A 24,784-nucleotide genomic window follows, 5' to 3' on the forward strand; every position below is an offset into this window, starting at 1 on the left:
AGCAGCAGGTGATGGCTTGGCAGACCCAGAATGAATTCCAGGCTCCTGACCTCGCCAACTACCACCAGCTCTTTTGGACATAAGGGAAGTAAATCAGCAGATAAGGATCTCTTTCTCTGCCTTTCAACTAAATAAACAGAATAAATTGTTTTGTTTTGTTTTGTTTTGTTTTTTTAAAGAGACAGCACTGCACTATGGCATAGCAGATAAAGCTGCCACCAGAAGTGCCAGCATCCCACGTCGGAGTTGGTTCAAGTCCTGGCTGCTCCTCTTCTGAACCAACTTTCTGCTTATGGCCTGGGAAAGTAGTGGAAGATGGCCCAGGTAATTGAGCCCCTGTACCAGCAAGGAGACCCAGAGGAGGCTTCTGGCTCCTGGCTTCAGATTAGCCCAGCTCCAGCTGTTGTGGCCATTTGGGGAATGAACCAGTGGATAGAAGACTTCTCTCTCTTTCTCTGCCTCTCTGAAACTCTGCCTTTCAAATAAATAAATAAATCTTGAGAGGGAGAGGGAGAGGGAGAGGGAGAGGGAGAGGGAGAGGGAGAGGGAGAGGGAGAGGGAGAGGGAGAGGGAGAGGGAGAGAGGGGGAGAGAGGGGGGGAGGGGGGGGGGGAGAGAGAGAGAGAGATCAAACAACCAAATTCACTATGTTTTCTCATATTAGATACCAGTTTGGACAAACCACCTAGCTGAAGCTAACGGATGTTATAATAGTATTTCATTTTCCTTTTTTAATCTTTTTTTTTTTTTTTAACAGGCAAAGTGGACAGTGAGAGAGAGACAGACAAAGGTCTTCCTTTGCCGCTGGTTCACCCTCCAATGGCCGCCGCAGCCGGCGTGCTGTGGCCGGCGCACCGCGCTAATCCGAAGGCAGGAGCCAGGTGCTTCTCCTGGTCTCCCATGGGGTGCAGGGCCCAAGCACTTGGGCCATCCTCCACTGCACTCCCGGGCCACAGCAGAGAGCTGGCCTGGAAGAGGGGCAACCGGGACTAGAACCCGGTGTGCCGGCGCCGCAAGGTGGAGGATTAGCCTATTGAGCCGCGGCGCTGGCCCATTTTCCTTTTTTAAAAAAGATTGATTGATTTATTTAAAAAGCAGAGTTACAGAGAGAGAGAGAGAGAGAGAGAGAGAGAGAGAGAGAGAGATCGAGCATCAGCTGGTTCAGTTCCCAAATGGCCACAACAACCAGGGCTAGGCCAGGCTGAAGCTAGGAGCCTCTTCCAGGTCTCCCATGTGGGTGCAGGGCCCAGGGTCTTGGGCCTTCTTCTGCTGCTCTCCCAGGTGCATTATCAGTGAGACGGATGTTAAGAGGAGCAGCCGGGACTGGAACCAGCATGCATATGGAATGCAAGCACTGCAGGGTGAGGCTCAACCCTCTCTGTCACAGCAACGGCCCCGGAAGTAATTTATTTTCTTAGTTACAATAACATTTTACATATGTCAGAAAGTGTTTTCAAATTTTACAGATTGCAATGGCATATTAAAGAGTGGAAAGTCTATAATGTATCTTAAAGTACTTTAGCACATAAAAAAATTCTTCTGCACCACACAGGCTTAAACTAAGCCTTATTAGCTATGTATCTGTAATAAACATTGAAATCACTGAAGACACAGACTGAATTGTGAATATCATTAACAGATACATTAACCGCTCTGGCTTATTCACTTAAAGCAAGGGATGCTGTCAGTTGGTTGTTTTTCCTAAGTTTTTGTGAACTTGGCCAGTCTGAGTCTGAATATCAAACTCAGACTTGGATCAAAACAGTGCATTATGATACACGTCCCTAGAGGTCACTCTAGTAATTTAAAAATATTTGCATACCAAATCAGAGTTGTAAATTCTCTAGCAAGAGCGCTCCAAACCTTCACAGATGAAGCTATTGCTATACTTGTAAACAATATTTTTAGAAGGCTGAACATTTGATTCTACTGTGCTTTTCACATGAGAAAGGACAGCAGGGTCAAGCACTGGACACAGCAGTGAAAATCTAAGGTTTTATTTGAGTTGCTGCATTCCATACTGGAGAGTGAGGTTAAAGTCCCCACTCCAACTCTGACTATAGCTTCCTACTAATGTGCACCCTGGGAGGCAACAGGTGATGGCTCAAGTAGTACTTGCTACTCACATGGGAGATTATGGAGTTTGGCCTGGGCCAGCCCAGCCTGTTACGGACATCTGGGGAGTAAATCAGCAGATGGAAGGCCTCTGTCTCCATTTCTATTTCTCTCTCTTTCTCTCTCCCTCCCTCCATCAAATAAAACGAAGGGGTTCATAAATTCTTAAAAGAAATAAAAGGATAGCAAATGGGCAGAAATAATGTAATTTACTCACAATATAAAATTCGGTCCACAACACTGTGTACCAACTGAGGAAAGCACAGGCAGTATAAGCACCCACCCTGTAACTGGGTGCCCGTGTCTTCCTCACTGAAAACACAGGCAGGGATACGGGCTGTACAGTTTGTGAGCATAGTTCCCACTCCTCAGGACCATCAGCAACACAGCAAAGGCCCAGCAAGAAGGTGCCTCTTACCCTGTAGTCGTAGGTGGCATCTGGGTTCTCATCACAGGCGATGACCTCAGGAGCCATCCAATAGGGGGTGCCAATGAAGGTATTCCTCCGCCCCACCGTCCTGTCCAGCTGAGCACTCACACCAAAATCAACTGCAAGAATAGAAAAGAAGGAAGACTGAAACACGAACAGACAAGGAGTAGATACACAACTAAGCGTTAGGAGGAGGCATCCTCATAGAAAACGGAAACGCCAGAGCTTCAGGAACGTGCGCTCTTCAAGGCACGGCACACGCCCAGAGCAAAGGTCCTCTATCACACTGGGAGCGCCTGGACGCCTGGACGCCTGGACCAGATGGCCTACCGGGCTTCCTGGACAGTGGAAAGCAGGAAAGCAGCGGACCTTTTCAACGAATAACTGTTCCCTGCTTTCAGAGAACACTGCTGTCACAAACAAGATCAAGCTCCAGAAGGCCCCAAGTTCAGGAGCACGGACGGAGAGCCCCTCGCTTAGCCTCTCAAGCAGCACTGACAGTCATACAAAGATAAGCCTGCAGAGGCTTACTTCCGCTCAGTACTGCATTAAATAACAGAAGCAAGACTACAAGGACCGAAACAGCTTCGAGTCACTGGTGCTTCTACCGATTGTCCAGAGCAGCTTCTACGTCCCACCCAATGTCATGATGGCAGTGGTCTAGAGGGAAGTTCCAGGATGGGAGGGAGGGTTGGCAGGAAGCCACTGGCCTCTCACAGAACAGCTGACCATCAGTACCTGCCAACATCATCACTATACAAACGTATACTGTCAATCCATGCGAAAGAATGCAAAGGGGGATGGGTTCATGCCACGGGCCTACAAAGTACTGAGATGAGTCACAGGAGACAAAGATTCAACTTTTATATACATGCAAGAAACACCCTGGCCAGGGGCAGGCTCACTCACTGAACGCCGCTCCTGAGACACAGACACATGGGCCATAGCCAGCTGCATGGCAACACATTACTAAGTGGCTGCTGGAGGACTATCACCGGCGGGGCACCCGGAGCCAGTGCTTCCTAGCTCAGCTCTGCGGGAAGTTGCCAATGGAGCAAACTGTCCTTTTACAAATGAGGAGTAAACATAGGCACTAGGCAAGAAAGCAACGCTGAAGGTTTTCTTTCTACACCTTTCTGAAAGAAAGGTGGACTAGATCGTGGTAAACATGAAGAATTTCTGTGTGTGTATGATGCCTCAGTAGAAGAAAAATGAATGTTAATTCTGTTAGCCCACTATGTCTCACTGTCCTATATACAGGACACCTAAAAAACACTTAAATTGAGCAACAATGTATCACTTATGGTATCACTAAAATAAATATTATGGTTTTAGAGCTCTAGTCTTTTGAGAAAAGAGATGAATGATGAGAGCATTTTAAGTTTATTGTGAAAATGGCAAAACTTTACTACAAAAATTATTTTCACCAAATACTCAACTGAAAAAAGATTATACACATAAACTGATATGCAAGACATAAGTATTTTCTAGAACTAGGTTGTCACCTTATTTCTAGGAATGCACTGTTATTTCACACTATCAATGTTCTAAAATAGCTGTCCTATAAATAGGACACTAGGACGATGTCCACGGCACAGTGGTGTATAGTGCACTGCCCTGCTGCCTGACAGGCCAACGTGTGGCTACTGTTGTCAAGTTGTGACCTGGGTGGTTGGGAGCAAGGAGTTCTATGAATGTTTGAGGTAGCAGAGAATCCACAATCACATGCTTTCCTGCACCCAACAATCTATTCACTGGTTATGAGATGCTGGTACACTTTGGAAATATTAAGATTCCATGCTACAGGCACCATATAAGGGAAAACAGATTAAACAAGTACCCTCTGAAACCCACAACACTGATGAAAAAACAAGCAATCTGAAATCATATGATCACAGACTCAGTATTAAAAAAGAAATCTTCTTTGTAAAATGGCTAGTTTAAAAAGGTATCATAGGGGGGCCGGCGCTGTGGCACAGCGGATAAAGCTACCGCCTGCAGTGCCAGCATCTGATATGGGCGCCGGTTTGAGACCCAGATGCTCCACTTCTGATCCAGCCCCCTGCTGTGGCCTGGGAAAGCAGCAGAAGATAGCCCAAGCCCTTGGGCCCCTGCACCCACATGGGAGACCCGGAAGAAGCTCCTGGCTTCAGATCAGCACAGCTCCAGCCATTGCAGCCAACTGGAGAGTGAATCAGCAGAGGGAAGCGCACGCTCTCTCTCTCTCTCTCTCTCACACACACACACACACACACACACTCTCTCTCTCTCTCTCTCTCTCTGTAACTCTGATTTTCAAATAAATAAATCTAAAAAAAAGTATCATCGTTCAACCATTTGGCAAAATTCAATGATGGGGAAAAAAAATAAAGTACAGAGCTCATGTGCATCAACCAAAGGTATCTGGCACATTGGTCAAGACAGTAAGCCCAAGTGCCCGTATCCCCTATCAGAGTCTCCTGTTCTGAGTCCCAGCTCTGCTTATGACAGAGTTCCTTGCTAACGCACACCCTGGGAGGCAGCGGGCGATGGTTCAAGTCCCTGGGTCTCCGCCACCCACATGGAAGATTCGGATTAAGTCATCAGCACCCAGGCTGGCTACTGCAGAAATTCGGGAAGTAGGCCGGCGCCGCGGCTCACTAGGCTAATCCTCCGCCTTGTGGCGCCGGCACACCGGGTTCTAGTCCCGGTCGGGGCGCCGGATTCTGTCCCGGTTGCCCCTCTTCCAGGCCAGCTCTCTGCTGTGGCCAGGGAGTGCAGTGGAGGATGGCCCAAGTGCTTGGGCCCTGCACCCCATGGGAGACCAGGAGAAGCACCTGGCTCCTGGCTCCTGCCATCAGATCAGCGCGGTGCGCCGGCCGCAGCGCGCCGGCCATTGGAGGGTGAACCAACGGCAAAGGAAGACCTTTCTCTCTCTCTCTCTCACTGTCCACTCTGCCTGTCAAAAAATAAATAAATAAATAAATTCGGGAAGTAAACCAGTGGGTGGGAGATCTCTTTCTGCCTTTCAAACAATTTACAGTGAACAAAATCACAGTCTTTGTATCCCCAGAATTTATATTTTGCTAAAGAAGACAGAAATATAGGCAAACAAATAATCATGCAATCACAAAATGTCTATAATACTACAAAAGAAAAAAGCAACATGGCCAAATACAGATTTGGGGCCAGAAAATGCTCCTGAAGTCAAGGGGGAACCTGCAACTTCCCAAGTGAAATCAAGTGTTTCCAATGGAGGAATAGTATGTGCAAAGGCCCCAAGGCAAATTCCTAGGTATTAAAGGAAACAAAGACAGGGACTAAGGAAAAACAGAGAAGTGAAGAGGGTCACAAAATGAGACAGCAGCAGGCACCAGATTACATATTATTTGTATGGGGCATCACAAAACTTACATTAAGACATGTGGATTTTACCCAGAGTAAAATAGGAGGTCACGAAGGGTCTTTTAACAAGAAAGTGACATGGTTTGATTTAAAGATTGGTCTGGCTGCTGCGCAGAGAACAGAGCAGAGAGGAGAAGCATGGGAAAAAGGAGGTTGGAGCCAAGCTGAGGAATAAGCCCAGTTCCCACATGCATCAACAGAACAGAAAGAAAAATCACGGGCAATAGGCTGAACCTTGAGCTAAATGTCAAACAGGGCAGGGGGTGCTGCCGGCTTGTACAGGGACAAGGATGCGGTTAGGCTGCAACATCCATCACGTACCGAGTTTCACCTCAGCGTTCTCGGTCAGCAGAACATTCTGGCCCTTGATGTCCCGGTGAATCACATGATGAATATGAAGGTGTGCCAGTCCCTGAACAGGAAAGACAGAGCTCAATTTTAGTTCTTCGTAAATGGCCAGGACCACACCTTTTATAATGAAGTGCACACAAGGTCCCAAAATTGTCACCAACTCATACGCAGAACCCCAAATTTCCTCCTATTAAGTTTCCAAGAAGACATCTCCAGCCCTACTACACATACACAGAGACGCTCCCGGCCAGCCCACCCCTCGCCATTCCCACGGGATGACAGGTTCTCAGCGTGAGGAACGTCACCACTTCCTAGCTGTGCCTTCAAAGTCATGCTTTAGATCACCATCTGCAGTTTCCCTGCTATAATTTGTGCTATTTATGTGCAGGGCAGTCCCTTTCCCATGCTAAACATCTAGCTTTCAGTGGGTGGCCCGTGGGTATATCTGAGTCAGACACATCCCAGAGGAAAGGTGAAGGCTACAGAGGGGTTTAAATCTGGCCCTCACACTCCAGCTCATCTTCCCACTGCTCAGTGACAGACTGCTAAGTGCAGATCAGTCCCACCTCCAACCTAAACACACAAAGTTTCTGCTATCCAGAGATTTGTGCCCTGATAAAATATATCTCTTTCCCTAAGGAAACAAACTCTCCTGGGTGTACAGCACTTTTTGATGACCTTGAAGCTGGAATGAAGCCCAAGAGCATGTCCCTTATGAGCCATAAAAGAAGAACAAAAACACACGCTGCATCCAAATATGGTCTGAAAGACAGCGCTGCATCACCCTCAAAACTCATTTCCTTGCTCTGTCCTCAGAGAAGCCAAATCTATAGCTTGCCTCAACACACAACCCATTTACCCTAAAATGTCTCAAATTCACATAGGGCAGCTTAGAAGAAAGGATTTATTCAATTCCCCCGCTTAACTGTTTTGTGAGGCTTTACTGGCATCATTGCTTTGTAGGGTACGAGTTAAATACAAGTAACCTAGAGCACTAATTTTTCATTCACTTACTAGTCTGCCTGTGCGACAACAGAGCCTGCATGATAGCACTGTTCATTCTGACAACACAGTGTGTGCACAGAGTATTGACCATCTATGGTTGCTTAGTGCTCTAGTTAGGAAGAAAGTCCTCTTCAGCACAGTACAACACAGAACAGTACAACAGTACAACACAACACAGTACAACACAAAATAGCAAAAGGTAAGACAAAAACACTACTTCCCTAATCTCTTTGATAATTCATACTTCTATTCCTTCAGTTCACTTTTGTTCTCTAACTTGTACACATATCCCTCTCACACTTTATTTAGCAAAACAACTAAGCACCCACATCTTCTCAAATAGGTGTGGTCTCCATGTCATCTTGTTCATTACCAGCAATAAATGTATATGAAATAATACCTATTTCCCTGCCCCTACTGCTAAAGATCACTTCTGTGTCGAAAACTGCTGAAAATGTTTCTAGCAAGTTTGCAATGATGTCGAGCTATGATAAATTTTAATAATAAATGCATTTTTTCTTCATGAAGTACAGGGGGGTGGAGGGAAGAGAGAGAGAGAGAGCTCTCTACCTCAATGTCCTGCTTTACGTTTAACAAAACCCACTCTTGGAAACCCCTGCCACAAATATACACTGGCATATGATGCTCTAACTCTCCCTGATGCGTTTACTTGATTTTAATCAATGTGAGCTTCTGCTGCATGAAAAACTCCATTCTAGAGGAAATGTGGGTGAAGGAAGCCCTGGTTTCAGAGGCCCACTGAGGTGGCAAAGATCCGCTGCGTCTCGGAAAGATGTGCATTCACCACCACGCTGAGGGTGACAAGAAGCCTCAGGCAACAGAGGCCTCACACTGCCTGCGGAGTGCTGCTGAGCTCAGCGGTGGCACAACGGCTAAGCATACACATTACACGTAAAGGCAAGTAAGGCTTTGTCTGGATATATTAAAAACATGTAAACTGGCTTTGTCACTTTTGAGCGCTGAAACACATTTTACACCTAGGACATTATGCTAAAAGCTAGTCCCTGCTTGAGAAACCCTACACTAGAAAGGGAGTTAAATACAAGACATGTCTAAGTATGTGTGTTTATAACACAATATTGACAACAATTAATAGTTATGAAAACTAGCTATATGCCCACAGATAACATTAAATGAGCCGTGTACAATAAACTTATTTAATTCTAACTATGGTAATTTTATAGGTTTGGTATCTAAATTGTACAGATGAGGAAAACAGGAGCTGGAAGATGAATAACCCAGGATGTGCAGTAGCTAAGTAACAGAGGCAGGGTGCACATCCAAGACTGAAGAACTCTTGTGCCAAACGTCCTAACTCTGGCTCCACCCTGCCTGCCATGCTGAGTTTTAGTTATTAACACAATAAACACGTCTGCCCAGTTACTGAACTATTTTATAGCACTACGGGACCATACACTTAGTTTTCCACCTACAGGCTATGCTTCCTGTAACAACCACAAAAGACTTACAGTTTAATAATGTTACATGGGATTATAAAAAAACAGTGGTTCTCCCACCACCAGACTTCTTGAAGGAACAGCTTCCTTTCAAGGCATCTAAACAAAATGAAACGAAACGTTCCTCTAGGAATTTTAGGTGGCAGTTAACCTGCAGTCTTCTATGAACCTTAAACATCAAAAGTACACTAATTTACTGATGAATAAAAAATGAAATAACTACTTATCAGCTATTTTACTTAGTAGAAGACTGCTAAGACTGGGATTTCAGTTATTTTTAGCTTATTTTAAAAATAAGATTTCCTTATTTTTAAAATGTGGCAAGCAACTGAGCTAGTTTAAGAATATAATTAAGGGGTGAATAGAAAAACTGTGGAGTTGAATGAAGGAAACAGATCCACTGTCGCTCCCCCTCTTCGTGGAGGAACGACACAGGACCCTGCGCTGTTCTTTTGTCTGCTCGGCCCTCCCCGGGTTTGCTGCTGGTTCTTCCCGGGTTGGCTACTGTCCCTTCCACCTCCGTGGAAGGGCGGTTCCCCCTGGCCGCTTTCCCCACTTCCGCAGGGGAGCAGCACACCGCCGGCCGGCTCTCTCGGGGGCTGCACAGGTGTTCCCCTTAGGTGTTCCCCTTAGATGTTCCTGGTGCATGCCGTCTCTCTCCTCCTTTATAGTCCTCCTCCGCCAATCCCAACTCGGCTGCCCACACGCCGAGTACGCTGCTCTCCTCCAATCAGGAGCAAGTCCTACAGTTTATTGGCTGAACTGGAGGCAGCTGTGTAGAAGCTGTTTTCTTCTCTCCCAGTGCCATATTGTGGGAGAGCAGATGCATAGAATAAGTCTTAATTCCAGTAACTTAGTCTAGTCCGAATTGCTCCCCACAATCCACCTGGTGACTCACATGTACCTTTCAAATGAAACCCCAAAAGCCCTCTGCCTGCATTGTTGGGACTGCTTCACTACTGAAACAAATCATTTAAAAGCTGCTCAAACAGCAGCTCAGGAACTTACTCTAAGATCATCAGCCAGCTTTCCAATTGATTGTAAATAACAATAAACATTGAATTTTTCTTCATAAATATTGCAACAGGTTTTGAGAGCAAATGTCCAAATCCCAGAGATGGCTTTGAAAACCAGCTTCCAGCACCATTAATACTGATTTATAAGCTTATGCACCGGATTCTTATAAAAACAATAGTTCAAGATTGTTCCTCTCATCTCTACTCTGGTTCCTTCCTAATGCCAAAGGAAAGAAAAGCTGCCACTAGCTACGTCCTCAAAGGCTAGTTCTCTCTTGGTATTCACAAAGGGTTGGTTCCAGGACACTACGAGAATATCAGAATCTACAGATGCTTAAGTCTCTTCTATAAAATAGTCTGATCCTTGCGCAGTGCCTACACATATCCTCCTATACTTTAAATCATCTCTAGATTGCTTCTACTACTTAATGCCATGTAAATACTACAAATAGAGGTGTTCTACTCTATTGTTATGGGAATAATGACAAGAAAAAGTTAGTACATGTTCAGGACAGGTGCAATTTTTAAAAAATATTTTCAGTTCACGGAGGGCCAGCTGTAGCGTAAGTCTACCTTCTTCAGATACTTAGCAAAGTCAAAACACGATGTAGTTGAAACTACCGAAGCTAGTTAGCTACACAGAGCCTTTGATTGTCAAAAACAGAATAATCTGCAAGAGTGTCCCTAGTGCAAAGGATTTCCTGAGTCTGGGAGAATGAGATGGACACCCAGGAGCAGCACTGGGACCCTGCGGCGCACATGTTGCACTCTCCTTACCCTCAGGATCTCTCTGGAGATGTACGCGATCCAGTCTTCTTTGAGCGTGTTCCCTTTGGTGTTCTTCACGAGGTCTGTGATGGACCCAGCCCCACAGAACTCCATAACAAGCTAAGGAGCAGACAAGACACACTGTGACTATCATGTCCCAGACTCCAGTGCACTCTGAGAAAAGTCAGGAAACCCCGTGGAGCCCCCGACCCCTTTCCTGCAGACCTGCGAGTGAGATCACTCTGGAGGAGGCATCCAAGTGCTGAGAGCTCATTTCGCTGCCCAGCGCCCCCTCTGTGTGTTCTGCTCTGGGCCCTGAAAGTGCCTGACATTCTGCAAAGAGCCAGTACAGCAGCGCTCAAGGGCCCTTCTCTCCCCAACGCACGCAAGCATGGCGGAACAGTTCTGTTCTTCACCATGGCACAACTGTAACTGAGTCAAACACTCCTAACGTTTGCTCTCATTCTGCCTCAAACGTCCTGTTTTTCGTAACTTAGGATTCTCAAACTATTTATATTAACTAAATTGAGCAGTATATTAACTGGTAATACAAAAGAGAAATGCTATTTTAAGCGGTTATATATGTTTTTAAATGTTTGATAACAACTATATTTTTAAATCCCTAGAAAATGTCCTGAGTTGAACTATCCTAAAATTTTAACCACACCTAGATTTGGGCAATGGAAATGACAGTAATTTTTCTCCTTCTGCTTTTTAAATTTTATAAGAAATTACATTTTATAGAACGGCCTTTTAAAAAAATTAGATGAAGTACTAACCTCTTTTCCTGCTTTATAAGTGGAATGGCTTTAACATAACTAATGTGATAACCACAGAACTGATACTACTTTATCATCATCACCTTGAACATATATGTGTTCAATGACATGTTGAATACTTCAATCCCAGAACACTTCCTGGAATTTACAGTTGTTAATCAACTATGAAAATTAATATTATTAAAGATGCTGACATTTATTTTCATCAGATCTGCTGCTCAGTTTTTTGGTGGTAAAGAAAGATGTAATTTTACTGGGCTTTCATAGTAACTGGTTCCCATAAATAAAGTTTCTATAGTATTGCTGTAAAGCTCCTAATATCCTTATTATTTGGTCAGATTGCTTCTCAAAAGTGCTATTTTATTCCTGAAACACAAAGTTAACCTTTCGCCATGTAATGTGAAATCAACTAGCTAAATAAACAGGCTGAGGAAGCCTACAGAATTTCTCAGCTACAGCCCCTTCTGTGTTTTTGCTCCTACCCCCTAGAAAGTCCTTAGTATCCTTATCACACAGTCCAAGAAGAATGTTAACAAAATCCTCAGGAAACATTCACCTACCCAGAGTTGGTCATCGTGTCCTGGAGGGCTCTTTTTAATGAAAGCACCGTAGTATGTTGCAATATTTCTATGATGAGAGTATTTCTTCAGCATATTTATCTCCAGTTTGATTTCTTCCTCTTCATCCTTAAGAAAAAAGAAAAGCCATGGCATTTGAATGACATGCATCATTTTACTTTTGCCACATATACCCAATAACCTAAAAACACAAGCCCCATCCCTCCAGAAGGGGAAGGGTGGAGGGTATACATTCACTTTATCCTTGTGCCAAGAGGAGACCTAAGAGGCCTCGACCTTGGCAACGTGACTATAACCTATGGCAGGAACGACATGAAGTGTGAAAGTGAAGAGGAACATGAGAAGCAGCAGGCACAGGGCCAGCCCTGCTCTTCCACCTGAAATGTGGCCTCATGGTTTCAATCTGCTTATCAATTTGCTCAACTGGGGCCAAAAAGAGGAACTAATAGTATTTTAACTAATTACTTGGAAAGGCTATTTCCTTTCTAGAAAACATTTTTTAATACAAATCACCTGGCCCCAAAAGCTTGCAAGGCTGCAGGCAGCTCACTGAATATGTGAGTACAGGCCAACAGTGTGGTCCCCCAGTGGTGTGCTTAGTGAGACTATGCCAAGCCAGAAAGAGGGTCAGCTGGCCCCAGAAACAACACCTCACTCGGCAGGCTGTTCCCCTAGCCCCCTGCTTTATTAAAGCGCGATAAGCAGAGGAACAGATGCAGGGCTTGTGTGAGAAGATGGGAGAGTGAACAGGTGGCAACATAGGGCTAGAAAACAAAGAAGCTGCTCTATGAATGACAGGGGCTCAGAAGGCTGCGGTCTCTGCCATTCGCTCACACAGGCCCAGCACAGAAACTGCACCATCCCAGGTGTGCATTCCGTTCCTTGTTGTCCACCCACGACAGACTGTCCGCATCAGATTAAGGAAGGTTTGCAGGTGGCATGAGAACGAGGGGGAAACAGAATTAAAATGAGAAACAAGAGAATAGACAGGAAAAGAGAAAACCAGCTTTGGGTAGGAAAACAGTACAAGCGCTTTAAGAAAGAGCTCAGGATGCGCTCTCTAGATCCTACCGTGACATCCTGTTTAAGGAACTTCCCCACTTTTCTACATTGACACCGCCCTCTTTCCACTTGTAACTGCGGTTCTCCTCTCTCCAGGGCAACTCAGGGTTTCTGATTAGTAGAGTGTGTGTTACAGTCAGGAGAGAACACATGCACATACACACCTCTGAAAAGCCCAGTGTTGTAGCCTAACAACTAGTCTCAATGGTTTACAGACCTAAAGGAAGTTCAGTTTGCAAATATTATAACCGCAAAAAAAAAAAAAAAAAAAAAAAAAAAAAAAAAAAAAAAAAACCAGGCAAAAGCTGCAACATTGATTGGAAATTAGTGACAACGCCAAATGGAAAAAGATCGTCTTTTTAAAACAGAAATTTCTGGAGTGTGTGTTTGGCCTGGCAGGTAAGAAGTCAGTTAAGATGTCTATGTCCCACACTGGAGTGCCTGGCTTCCAACTCCAGCTTCCTGCTAATGCAGACCATGGGAGGTGGCAATAATAGCTCAGGTAGTTAGGTCTCTGCTGATATAAACAGGGAGGTGGCACTAGCAAATGAGTTGAGGTTTGACAGTGACAGCCTGGGCCAGCCCACATAAACAGCCTAGCCTGTGCTGCCCACCCAATCCCCTCTCCACACACTGCCTCAAATCCCCATTCTGTGCACTGCCCAAATCCCCCTCCCATGTAGCAGAAGACCACATGCTCTACGATATTGCAACTTAGAACCAGTGTCAGCTGAAAATATTCTATATGGCTGTAGGCTGTGTCCACCAGGTGATCTTTAGGTCATCATCATGTCAGTATAATAAATTGCCATCACTCCCATTATGCACCCAACCCTGTGACTTCTGAGATTTCCCCCAAATGGCAAGGAAATGGGTGATACTCAATCTCCACCACAAACTTTTTCCCCTTTGAATCTTTAGTTAAGCTCCACTCCAGACACCACTTCCTGTGCCTCCAGATCATGTAGAAGGATGGCCTGAACCTTGCTGGCACTGCATTCTCTGCAGAGCCTGCCCACAATCATCCCTCGAGTGTACTTTTGCTTTAAACCAATCTTATGTCTGTTCACTCTTCTCTATCTCTTCTTTGAATTCCTTCTTATGATGGAGATAAAAACTTAGATTAAGCCTTGCCAAGGGTCACCTCCTAACACTTGCCACACGTGGGAGACCTGGCCTGAGCTCCTGGCTCAGACAAGTTGCAACTAGTTTTGATGTGTTAGTCTTTCCTTTTAGTTTCAAAACAAACCTATGTTTTCTGGCATCTAATTTGTTTACCACTCTGTAATAAGAATTAAGACCTTCCATAAGCACTTGATATTTTCACAATCTAGTGAGTGGAAAATCAAGCACACATTTTAAAGTTCTTAAACACTGTTGGTAGACTGCCGTGGCACACTGTATTTCTCTGATTAGACAATGCTCCTGGATAGAGATAACACAATATTTTACGGAATGAAACAGTGACCAGCATCAACCATAAGACATCCATTGTAACATCTTCAAAACTGTGCTGCATTTATAATCAGTGCAGTATACAGGCACCTTTAGACACAATCAAATCTGGCGACAGCTTTTCTAATATGACTGAAATGCCCAAACATACAGAAATACAGTGATCAGAGTATTTTACATGTCTTAGATAAATCCTAAAAGCATATGAAACTAAACTGGAAGAAATAATGATGAGGCCAATGCTGTGGCGTAGTGGGTAAAGCCGCCATCTCCAGTGCCAGCATCCCATATGGCCACTGGTTCAAGTTCCAGCTGCTGCACTTCCAATCCAGCTCTCTGCTATGGCCTGGGAAAGCAGTAGAAGATGGCCCAAGTCCTTGGGGCCCTGCACCTGCATGGGAGACCTGGAAGAAGCTCCTGGCTCCTGGCTTCAGATCAGTGCAGCTCCAGCCACTGTGGCCAACTGGGCAGTGAACTAGCAGATGGAAGACCTCTCTCCTTTTCTCTCTGCCTCTCCTTCTCTCTCTGTAACTCTGATTTTCAAATAAATCTTAAAGAAAAAATATTTAGAGGAAACCTCTCAAATTTTAGGATGAACTTTATATATAAAGCTTGTTTTCATGATTTTAAAATAGATCACTACCACACATCTTATACAATAACAGGGCATTTAACACCACTAAATGTCACTAAATATCTAATTATGGGTGCCCACCTTGGAGAAAAAGCATTAGAAATACAGAATCTGCCAATGGCTTTGAGCCAACTGTAACTGGAATCCTAATTATGACTAATGCTTATTATACAATACTTCATGTTGTCTTTAGAGTACAGTAATAATGAATCAACTTCTGAGTTCCAATCTGCCTTTGGTCATTGTTTAAAAACAAGTTTGGGGTTTCACTCCAACACTTAAATACGTGTACATACACTACCAACATCGCTGCCACCATCTGAAACAGACATCATTAGGGCTGAGGACATACAGCAGAAAACAGATGTGAAGCCAGCTAGAACAGGAACTGAAATACAACAACAAGCCCACTTGTGAGAAGAAAGTGGAACTGGCAAAACTACCTGGAGGAAGTTTATATACCTCATGCGTCCAAGCCCAATCCAAACTAATGTGCCCTCCACGCCCTTCTTTAGGAAACCACAACCATACAGACGAAAAAAGTACTAATAAGGGTAACTTGAAAGGAGAGAGTGGCCATTTCTATAAGAAAGGGAAGGCTCCCTCCTGGTTTTCTCCAATAGTGAGGCAGCTGCTAGCCCTGTACTTGGTGATTTAATGCAGCTGATGCCAATTAGCATTCTGGACTCCAACCAGGGGGAGCAAACTTCCATAGAAAAGGTCTTTGTCTCAGTGAGTTTTAGTCGCATCTTTGGCTGTCAGAGGGTGGGGGAGGGGAGAACATCTGCACAGAGCTGACCATCACAGGCAGCAATGGGTGTGTAAATGAGTCATATGACAAGCCCTGCACTCCACCATGTGGGCACACAGGCGTGCATCTCATCAGTGCTTTGTTGTTTGTTTTTAATGCCCACTGAAAATGCTGTTTAAACTTGCTATAAATCCTCTCTCAGCCCAATGATGCATAGTAACTACGTGAGGAGAGACAGACAAACTTCAGAAAAGGGCACCTGGAATCCAAGAGGACTGGGCAGTATTCTGAGCTAATCAATCATCTTCCCCCCTGCTGGTGTCCCCTCTTTATAGACCTAAACATCTACTCAGTGATGGCTGAACAATCCACTGTTCACTCTTACCTCTATGAGCTCATAGAGTTAACATAAACATCTTGGCCAAATTTCTGCACCAAAATGTACGAGTGAATATATATTTAGAATGGATCTATCTATCTTTTAAACAAGTTTCCAAGTTTCCCATCTCAATCCTTCTTTACATGAGAGTGAGCTGCTAAAAAAATGAGAATAGATTGTCTTTTACCTGGCAAACCCCAAGATCAATCAGTTACACAATAAACCCCCAACAGGAAACATACCCCAAGAAGTCCTACCTAAAATGCAAATTCAGACATGGAAAAAACACTGTTCTAAAGACAATTCACACAAAAAGGCATGCTCTCTCTAGCTCTGTACTCAGGGAGCTTCTTTTGGGATTCCAAAGCCCAAGTGTTTTGGCCCTGCAACCTTTAACCTGCATAGCTTCTGTTTAAAGGCACAGTACAGAACTTCTGCTATGCCCAATCAAGTTCTCACACAGATCTCTAGATCTCCGATGTCTTTTACAAAGCCTGCCATTTGCTGAATATGTCAATGAGACTGTATCACACAGCTGGTATCCACAAATGCATGACAGAGAATTACACAAAGCCTCTGCTCACCCAGATGCAGGCAAGGGCCTTCAGGCTATGATGCAGGACAGGGAACACAACATCCCATTCCCTCAGCATCACTCACATGTGAACAACCTGGGGCAACTGTGCCCATGAATGACGCCCAGAACTACAGGGAAGCCAACATACAGCTCTCTGATAATCCCCACCAAAAATCACAGCACGACAAACACTGAATATGGGAGCCTACTCAAACATGAAAATCATAAGACAGATTACTATTTTCTTTATGAAACCATCAGATCTTTCCAAAGTTTCATGTCAAAAATCATGCCAAACCCCACCAGACAGCAAAATACCTGGGTACAAGTTTTTTGTTATTGTTGTTGTTAACAGTCAGAGTGGACAGTGAGAGAGAGAGAGACAGAGAGAAAGGTCTTCCTTTGCCGTTGGTTCACCCTCCAATGGCCGCCGCACTGATCCGAAGCCAGGAGCCAGATGCTTCTCCTGGTCCCCCATGGGGTCCAGGGCACAAACACCTGGGCCATCCTCCACTGCACTCCCAGGCCACAGCAGAGAGCTGGCCTGGAAGAGGGGCAACTGGGACAGAATCCAGCGCCCCGACCGGGACTAGAACCCGGTGTGCTGGCGCCGCAGGCAGAGGATTAGCCTATTGAGCCACAGTGCCGGCCTGGGTACAAGTTTCATTTAAAGACAATTATAATTTGAAACAATTCCCATCAGTACGTGATTTTGGAATCCCTCCTATTTCCTCCTCCATTAGGGAATCCCACACACAGCCCCAGACCCACAGCGACACACCACCACCACCACCACCACGAGGATGTCCTGCTGAGGTAACCTAAACCAGGTCCTGAAACCTGGATCCTGATGGAGATGAGAAACGGAACTACCAAGTCATTCTCAATGTGACCAAAAGCCAATCATCTCCCACAGTCTTGGGCCAGAAAGGACCAGTAACCCAAAATGTTCAGTACCTAACAGAACAGTATATTCTTGACATCAAGTTTTTTCCATACACAATACGTGTCTGTTCAGATAACCACATGTATGCTTTAATGAATGCACAGGAGTGAAAAAAAGGAGGGAGGGGAAGGAAAAATGCTACCAAAGATAACCTCTGGATTATATTTTCCTCTTACATTTCCTAACTTTCCACACTTGATGTGTACCACTTTCCCAATCTGGATAAAACAACATTAAGAGTTTGGGACAAAGAAGCCTGCCCCCTTAAGAACTAAAAATGAGTTTTTGGTAATTCCTCCCATGGTCTACCTCTTTTGTCACTGACTAGAGGGCCCTTCCCCTCTTTGCTGCTCTAAGGTCAACTGCCAATCCACTTCCTTGGGGTGTTCCATTCTTGGAACAGTGAGGCCCTAGGGAGCCTCAAGAATTCGAGCCTTGCTGGGTAAACTGCTTTCTACTGGGTCGGCAGCACCACAAAGCTGTTCCTGCCTTGGCCTCATGGTCACTTCTTCCTGTCTGCTGTGATGTGCCAACCCAGGCCCACAACTTCTTAAAACTGAGTCTTTCCAGTGTTCCTGGAGCACAGGGAGAATTAAGAGGAGCACTCATGATGCTGTCTCTGTTCAGTCAGACCCTTCCTTAAACCAGTGGCAAACTCCATAAAGCTTCCCGATTCAAGCAAGAAAAGAATGCAGATTAGAGTATTGCTTAAGACACTAAAAACAAGAAAGAAACAGCAACAAGGGGCTCAGCTCTGCAGAGAGTTTGGTGAGCAATGCTTGTGCATTTTATATGGGATCCATCTGTCCACTCACATGCAGCAGAGTATCTATTTATATGTCGGACATGGAGTCAAACAAGTGTCAGGTTCAGAAAAAATCTTCAGTAAATGAGAACATGGGGAACTCTGGCTGCTGGCCAAGATGATTTACACTCCCACCTGAGCAATTAAAACCAGACATACATATGAAGGAACTTAAAACACCAGGTAATACGAAGGACCGTAATCCCTGAAAGAATGAAGCTCAGGTGAAAGCCCTGTAATTGCCCCAATCTAGTGCCTTGAGAAGAGTCTCGGTTGCTGCAAAGGCAGAGGAAACCCAAATGGAGTGTCTAAGGAGTCGAAGAGACAGAACTGAGGGGCCTGGGGCAACCACAGTGACTGTAAGTGCACAACAGAACAGCAGAGAGCACAGTGCTGCAGGTAGGGGGCAAGCCCTGGAGAGCTGAGATCCCACATGAGGGAGGATTCAGTGAGCACTAGCAACGCAGCCTATGAGGAACCTGTCTGAGGTCAAGGGAAAAGACCTATTCTTCAAAGGAATCCATGGAACAGCATTAAATTATAATGTAGTACATGCAGGTTCTAGAATGCAACAATTTAGATTTACCAGGGTTCTAACCCCTCAACTAGAATAGCAGAGTAAACATCCTATTTCCTCCACTCAAAGAATATTTTTAAGTCATTTTAAAACAGATGCAGGAGGGGCTGGTGCTGTGGCACAGCGGGTTAAAGCCCTGGCCTGAAGCACCAGCATCCCATATGGACGCTGGTTTGAGTCCCAGCTGTTCCTCTTCAGATCCAGCTCTCTGCTATGGCCTGGGAAAGCAGTAGAAGATGGCCCAAGTCCTTGGGCCCCCTGAACCCATATGGGAGACCCAGAAGAAGCTCCTGGCTTCGGATCAGCGCAGCTCCAGCTGTTGCGGCCATCTGGGGAGTGAACCAGCGTGGATGGAAAACCTCTTTCTCTGTCTCTACCTCTCTCTGTAACTCTTTCAAATAAATAAAATAAATCTTTAAAAAATAGATGCAGGAAAAAATATATGAAATTATACTGCTTTTTTGAGCAAATTAATTTTTGTTTGATTTCAGTTCCTATACACAAGTTATTCGCATTGCCAAAATGAAGCAAGTACTACTCTATACACCATGGTTGGAGAGGTACTGATTTCTGGGGCAGGGGAGAGCCAGGTTCATGGGCAATATACCAGTATTTACACAGCTCAGAAATTTTCAAAATGTTAACCTTAAGGCTACTTCAGGTCAAGCAAAGGTTTTTTAGTATCATACTTTTAATCTTTCCCTCACTTTCATGTCTCCTCCATTTCTATCTTAAGTCACCCCAACTCCTGCTTATATATTACTCTGATATGTCTCATGATACAATACACCACAACAGGTGAGTGAAAACAGAAGTGACTGAACAACAAACACCTAGAGAAGACGCACACATCCTTCCCTGGAAAGCTGTCTTTCCAGTTTCATGGTTACACCAAACCAGCAGCACCTCTGCCCGGCTCCCACTGCCCGCCCCCACCCCTGCTGTGAGAAGCAATTTGCCACAGTGTGTCAGTTATAACAAGGAAATAAATGTGTATACACTGCCATTTTCTTACTTTCAAATAATTCTGTCTCATTGTGGACAATTTATCTTTCTTCTGAAATGGCATTTCCATTCAAATATAATTGTGCAACCTCTGAGTCGAATTTCATTAGCCTGAAGCCTCAAGAATCCTCATGGGAACTCCCAGGTGTGAAGTCCGTGGACTTGAGAAGACAGTGATTAGGTTCCACACAGATTTACACAGAAAAACAGAATTGGGGTATTCTAATTCCTGATGAGACTTCCTTCACTTAAGAGATCTTCAGCAACTAAGTGCAGGAACATGCATGTATTTGGCAATAATATTTAAAATGTCTCTTCCTCCAAACTTTCTCTATTTCTTAGAAACATATCAAGCCATCTGAAGAGAAGAATACAGAATCAGAAGCTTCAAAGTCCTAACAGAAAAACTCTGCCACTTGACCAGCCTATGAGGGCATGGATTCTACAGGCCACAACTGTACCCCAAAGCATTAAGGAACACTTCCAGCAAATGGGCCCTAAAACAGTACCACTCTCTATTTAGTATTTTCACCCCGAGATATGCTTAGAATACAGTACATATGACTGATATTGAGCACTATTTGTATTTTGTCAGAAAATGTTTTCTTTTGAATGTGATTCTAAGATATTATTACTTAAAATGTGAATTTTACTGCACAGAAATAGAAAGTGCTTTTCAGAAAATAAATCTCTAATTTTACAACAGAAATGAATAACACAGATTAACATAATTCAATTTAAATATTTTCATAAAACTCAAATTTCCACAAATCTTGAAGATATAAGCTGGTGTTACACTATCTTTAACTTGCTTTTTTTGCTTTATTATAGTCTCCTGCCACTCCCCCCAGGACTGTGTGCAAGCTGTACACCAATTACTTAAAGCAAAGATGTAGTTCATGAGAAAGATAAGCAATCAGCACACTTGTTTGCTATTAGTCATTTTATACAGAACTTTAAGGCAGTCTCCTGCACACGTTTCACAAAACTGCAAGAAGTAAGTCATTGTGCTCTAAGAGCAGCTCATTAACTTGAGGCTGTGTTCCTTAACCCACTTCTCCTTCCTCTGGTGGAGGTGGCGTGGAGAGAGATGTGAAAGGCAGGCTCTCATCACTGCAGATGCTCTCTGCCAACAGCCAAACACCACCACTCCCTAAAGAACAACACAGTCCTCCCGTTCTCGTGATCAGCATCTCCCCACACTCCGAATGACTATGAAGCAAAACACATGGTGCGCGTGGTGTCAGTCTACTGGCTCTCAGGCTAGCCAAGGAAAGGCAACTGATTTAAAACTGGAACCTTCGCAGTGGGAAACAAAAGAACAGAGCTGTCAGAAAGGAAAACAAACAAACAAACAAAAAAAAAAAAAAAAAAAAAAACTACAAGACACCAATCCCGGTAGGGGGAGTAGGTAGATTTCTGCACAAAACGGAATGTGCACTTATCAACATCAGGAAAACCATATCAAGTAAGTCTTCAAATAGCCTTTCTTCCTTCAAGAATATCAAGTGACTTAAAGAAACCTAAATTTAAGGCAGGTCATTACATGCTCAAATAAACATCTCCAGTAAAGTCATTCACCAACTCAGGTTTATTAAGTACAAAGGCTATGATCATGCTGGAATCTGCCCATCTCACCCACCTTTAACTGCCAAAACGAATCACCTGCCATCAACCCCAACAATGAAGGCTAAGAAGCTGTGCTGGCACTTTCCTTGACAGTCTTTTAACAAGAGACTCACCCACAGATCCATCTGTTGGTACAAATGCCTTCAGTATGCATGTATGTATGGGGGGCCTGCTCCATCGCAAGCTGGGTGCAGGGCACTGCACTGAGAGAACAGGGTCAGGACTGGTAAAAGACACACAGATGGGCCCATAGTGCAGATGGACAGAACCAAGGCACAAGGAACAGAGGATACACAACTCGTGCCTGCGTGGAACTTACCAGGAAGAAACCTGGGAAGAGCCCACATTTAAAAAAAAAAAAAACCCGGAACCAACACACCATACAGAACCAAAGCAAGAAAACCAAGAAGCGGGCCAGCAAAATCACTTTTACATTCTCAAGCCTAGACTAAGCTATCAATAAAACAAAGCAAATCTCCACAAGAAATCAAGAAAAGGCCCTCTTTTCCAAATAAATAAATAAAATTAATTTTTTTAAAAAAGGCCCTCTTTTCCTAACAGGTTCAGTACAAGTACACTGGTAGCCTGGTTCTGACCTCTCAGCAGTGTGCAGGAGTGCTCTCATGTGTGTGACTGTTTACACACTCAGGTACACTTACAGCTGTGGAAAGCCCTGTGCTAAAACCTGTACACTATAGTGCAGTAACTTCTATTTGCAGAACTAGTTTTATCAGTTTTCCTAACTAAAAACACATGCAGAATAGGGAAAGAATGAGTTAAAACTTAAGTTATCTAAAACTACAAACTTTAAAAGGAAAACCTCCAAAAGAACAAGTTTAAGAGTCCACAGTAAGCTGTGGCGCAGTGGGTTAAAGCCCTGGACTGAAGTGTCAGCATCCCATATGGGCGCTGGTTCAAGTCCCGGCTGCTCCTCTTCCTATCCGCTCTCTGCTATGGCCTGGGAAAGCAGCAGATGATGGCCCAGGTCCTTGTGCCCCTACACCCACATGGGAGATCCAGAGGAAGCGCCTGGCTCTTGGCTTCGGATCAGCTCAGCTCTGGCCATTGCGGCCATTTGGGGAGTGAACCATCAGATGGAAGACCTGTCTATACCTCTTTCTGTTATCTAAGTCTTTCAAATAAATAAAATAAATCTTCAAAAAAAATTCTAAAATCTTAGAGATATAAGTAACAAATCCTGAGCTCTTTGTACTTTTAAATGGTATTCTGAGCTTTCTCCAAGAAAACAAGACAAATCCAGAGAGGAAAGTCCAATGTGAGAGAGCTAATGAAGTTAACTGTTTCTATGTTAGTTATATGCACACACTAATTATAAGTTTACAATATACAGTATGTTTTGATTACTTAAATACAACTAAACTAACACATACACATTAATCACCCATTTAAAGAAACACCCCACAGCAGTGCTAGGAGATCGCTAAGTCTCCCTTAACCGCCACGCAGGAGCTGCTGAGAAACACACCTCAGACTTGAGTCCCTGGTGAGATTCAGTCCAGCCACAGCTGCTTTACTAACTACTGCTCCCAAGCAGTCATTTCTTTAACTTGCAGTAAATAAAATTAGCATAACCATGGTAGCATACGGGATGGATTAAGTGACATGGGTACACAGTCAGGAGAAAGATGATCCTTCTAATCCACTGATGGCCAAGCTTACATGGAAAATCATATTGGATTTTTGGGTCACCCATGTCTTCCATGTCAAACAAGTGTATATTTGGCATTGTTCTATTAATGTAGCAGGTAAGTTTCATATAATTGCAAGATAAAAACTACATTTTTAGAGGTGTTGGTACTGGGGCTTCCAAGCAGACAGAAAATTCCACAGCTGTGTCCATGCTGTGACATGATGTCACAGGTCAGCTCAGAGACAGGCTAGATGGCCAGTTGTCTTCTTTCCTCACAAATGAAGTAACAGATGCTGAACATAAGAAAAGACCAGGGCTGAACCACCTGAACTAAGATTTAAGTAATTGGGGCCAGCGCAGTGGCCTGTGGCATAGCAGGCGAGGCCACCGCCTGAGGTGCCGGCATCCCATGTGGGCCTGGGTTTGAGTCCCGGCTTCTCCACTTCTGGCTCTCTGCTGTGGCCTGGGAAAGCAGTGGAGGATGGCCCAGGTCCTGGGGCCTCTGTGGCCAATGTGGAGGACCCAGGGGTGGGGGGAGCCCCTGGCTTCGGATCAGCACAGCTTCAGCCGTTGTGGCTATCTGGGGAGTGAACCAGTGGATGGAAGGTCTCTCTTTCTCTTTCTCTCTCTTTAGCTCTCTCTCTCTTTCTAGCTCTGTCTTTCAAATAAATAAATCTTTAAAAAACCAAAGTGTCAAAGCTCACAAAAGAAACCATTATCCAGGGGTCTCCAGGAACATGATTCAGCATCATGAAATACCAAGTAACTAAACATTTTGTCAACCAGTTACCACTGTCATTGCTGCTCTCTTAGGTATGACCATACACGGCAAGGCTTTATTTTTTAAAAAATCCTTGTCATCAAACACAAGAATAAGTAGAACCTAAATAAGAGATTTCTCATTTGAGGATCTCCATGTGTGTGTTGGGGTGCAGTGCAGGTTGGAGAGTTGGGGGCAGCAAGAACACAGGCTTGTTTGGAATTTTGTTTGGCTCTAGCTCCCTACCTTTATTCTGCCCTAAACCTGCACCACACCAAGAGAGATGGGAAGACACGCTGCAGGAGCAGCAGGGTCAGTAGGAAAGCTACTGGCCTCACGAGGAGGGAAGAACAGCAATGGAGGCCTCTGTTAAGAGGCACCTGACCAGGAACTCTCTCCTGGGGACCTGAAGGACCGGGAAAGCTCTGTGAGCCAACCAGGATGGCAGGGAGTGCTGAAGAAGCTCTTAAGAAATACTTCATTCCAAGTCATCAAAAGTCAGCAACAATACCTACTCTGGATTTGGACTCTCACAAGTAAGCCAACGAAAAACAAATCAGAAAAGATGTTCCTACATTAGACAAATACCCTTCTCTTTCCACATCAGTTTAACTCGGCACCTCCTACATGCAAGGCAGTGCCAGGCCATG

General features: G+C 44.4%; 1 protein-coding gene across 46 annotated transcripts in view; it reads right to left on the minus strand.

Moving 5' to 3' along the window:
* MAP4K4 (mitogen-activated protein kinase kinase kinase kinase 4) overlaps nucleotides 1-24,784 on the minus strand; it is a 185,393-nt gene that overhangs the window by 55,236 nt on the left and 105,373 nt on the right. For all 46 annotated transcript variants that reach the window (XM_051835170.2, XM_051835218.2, XM_051835191.2 and 43 more), the window contains 4 exons: nucleotides 11,886-12,011; nucleotides 10,556-10,666; nucleotides 6,250-6,340; nucleotides 2,533-2,663 (listed from right to left, as the gene is read on the minus strand). In XM_051835170.2, the coding sequence (XP_051691130.1) occupies nucleotides 2,533-2,663; nucleotides 6,250-6,340; nucleotides 10,556-10,666; nucleotides 11,886-12,011 (459 nt within the window). The remainder of the gene's footprint in view (nucleotides 1-2,532; nucleotides 2,664-6,249; nucleotides 6,341-10,555; nucleotides 10,667-11,885; nucleotides 12,012-24,784) is intronic.

The sequence above is a fragment of the Oryctolagus cuniculus genome, chromosome 2 (assembly GCF_964237555.1).
Source record: "Oryctolagus cuniculus chromosome 2, mOryCun1.1, whole genome shotgun sequence".
Lineage (NCBI taxonomy): Eukaryota > Metazoa > Chordata > Mammalia > Lagomorpha > Leporidae > Oryctolagus > Oryctolagus cuniculus.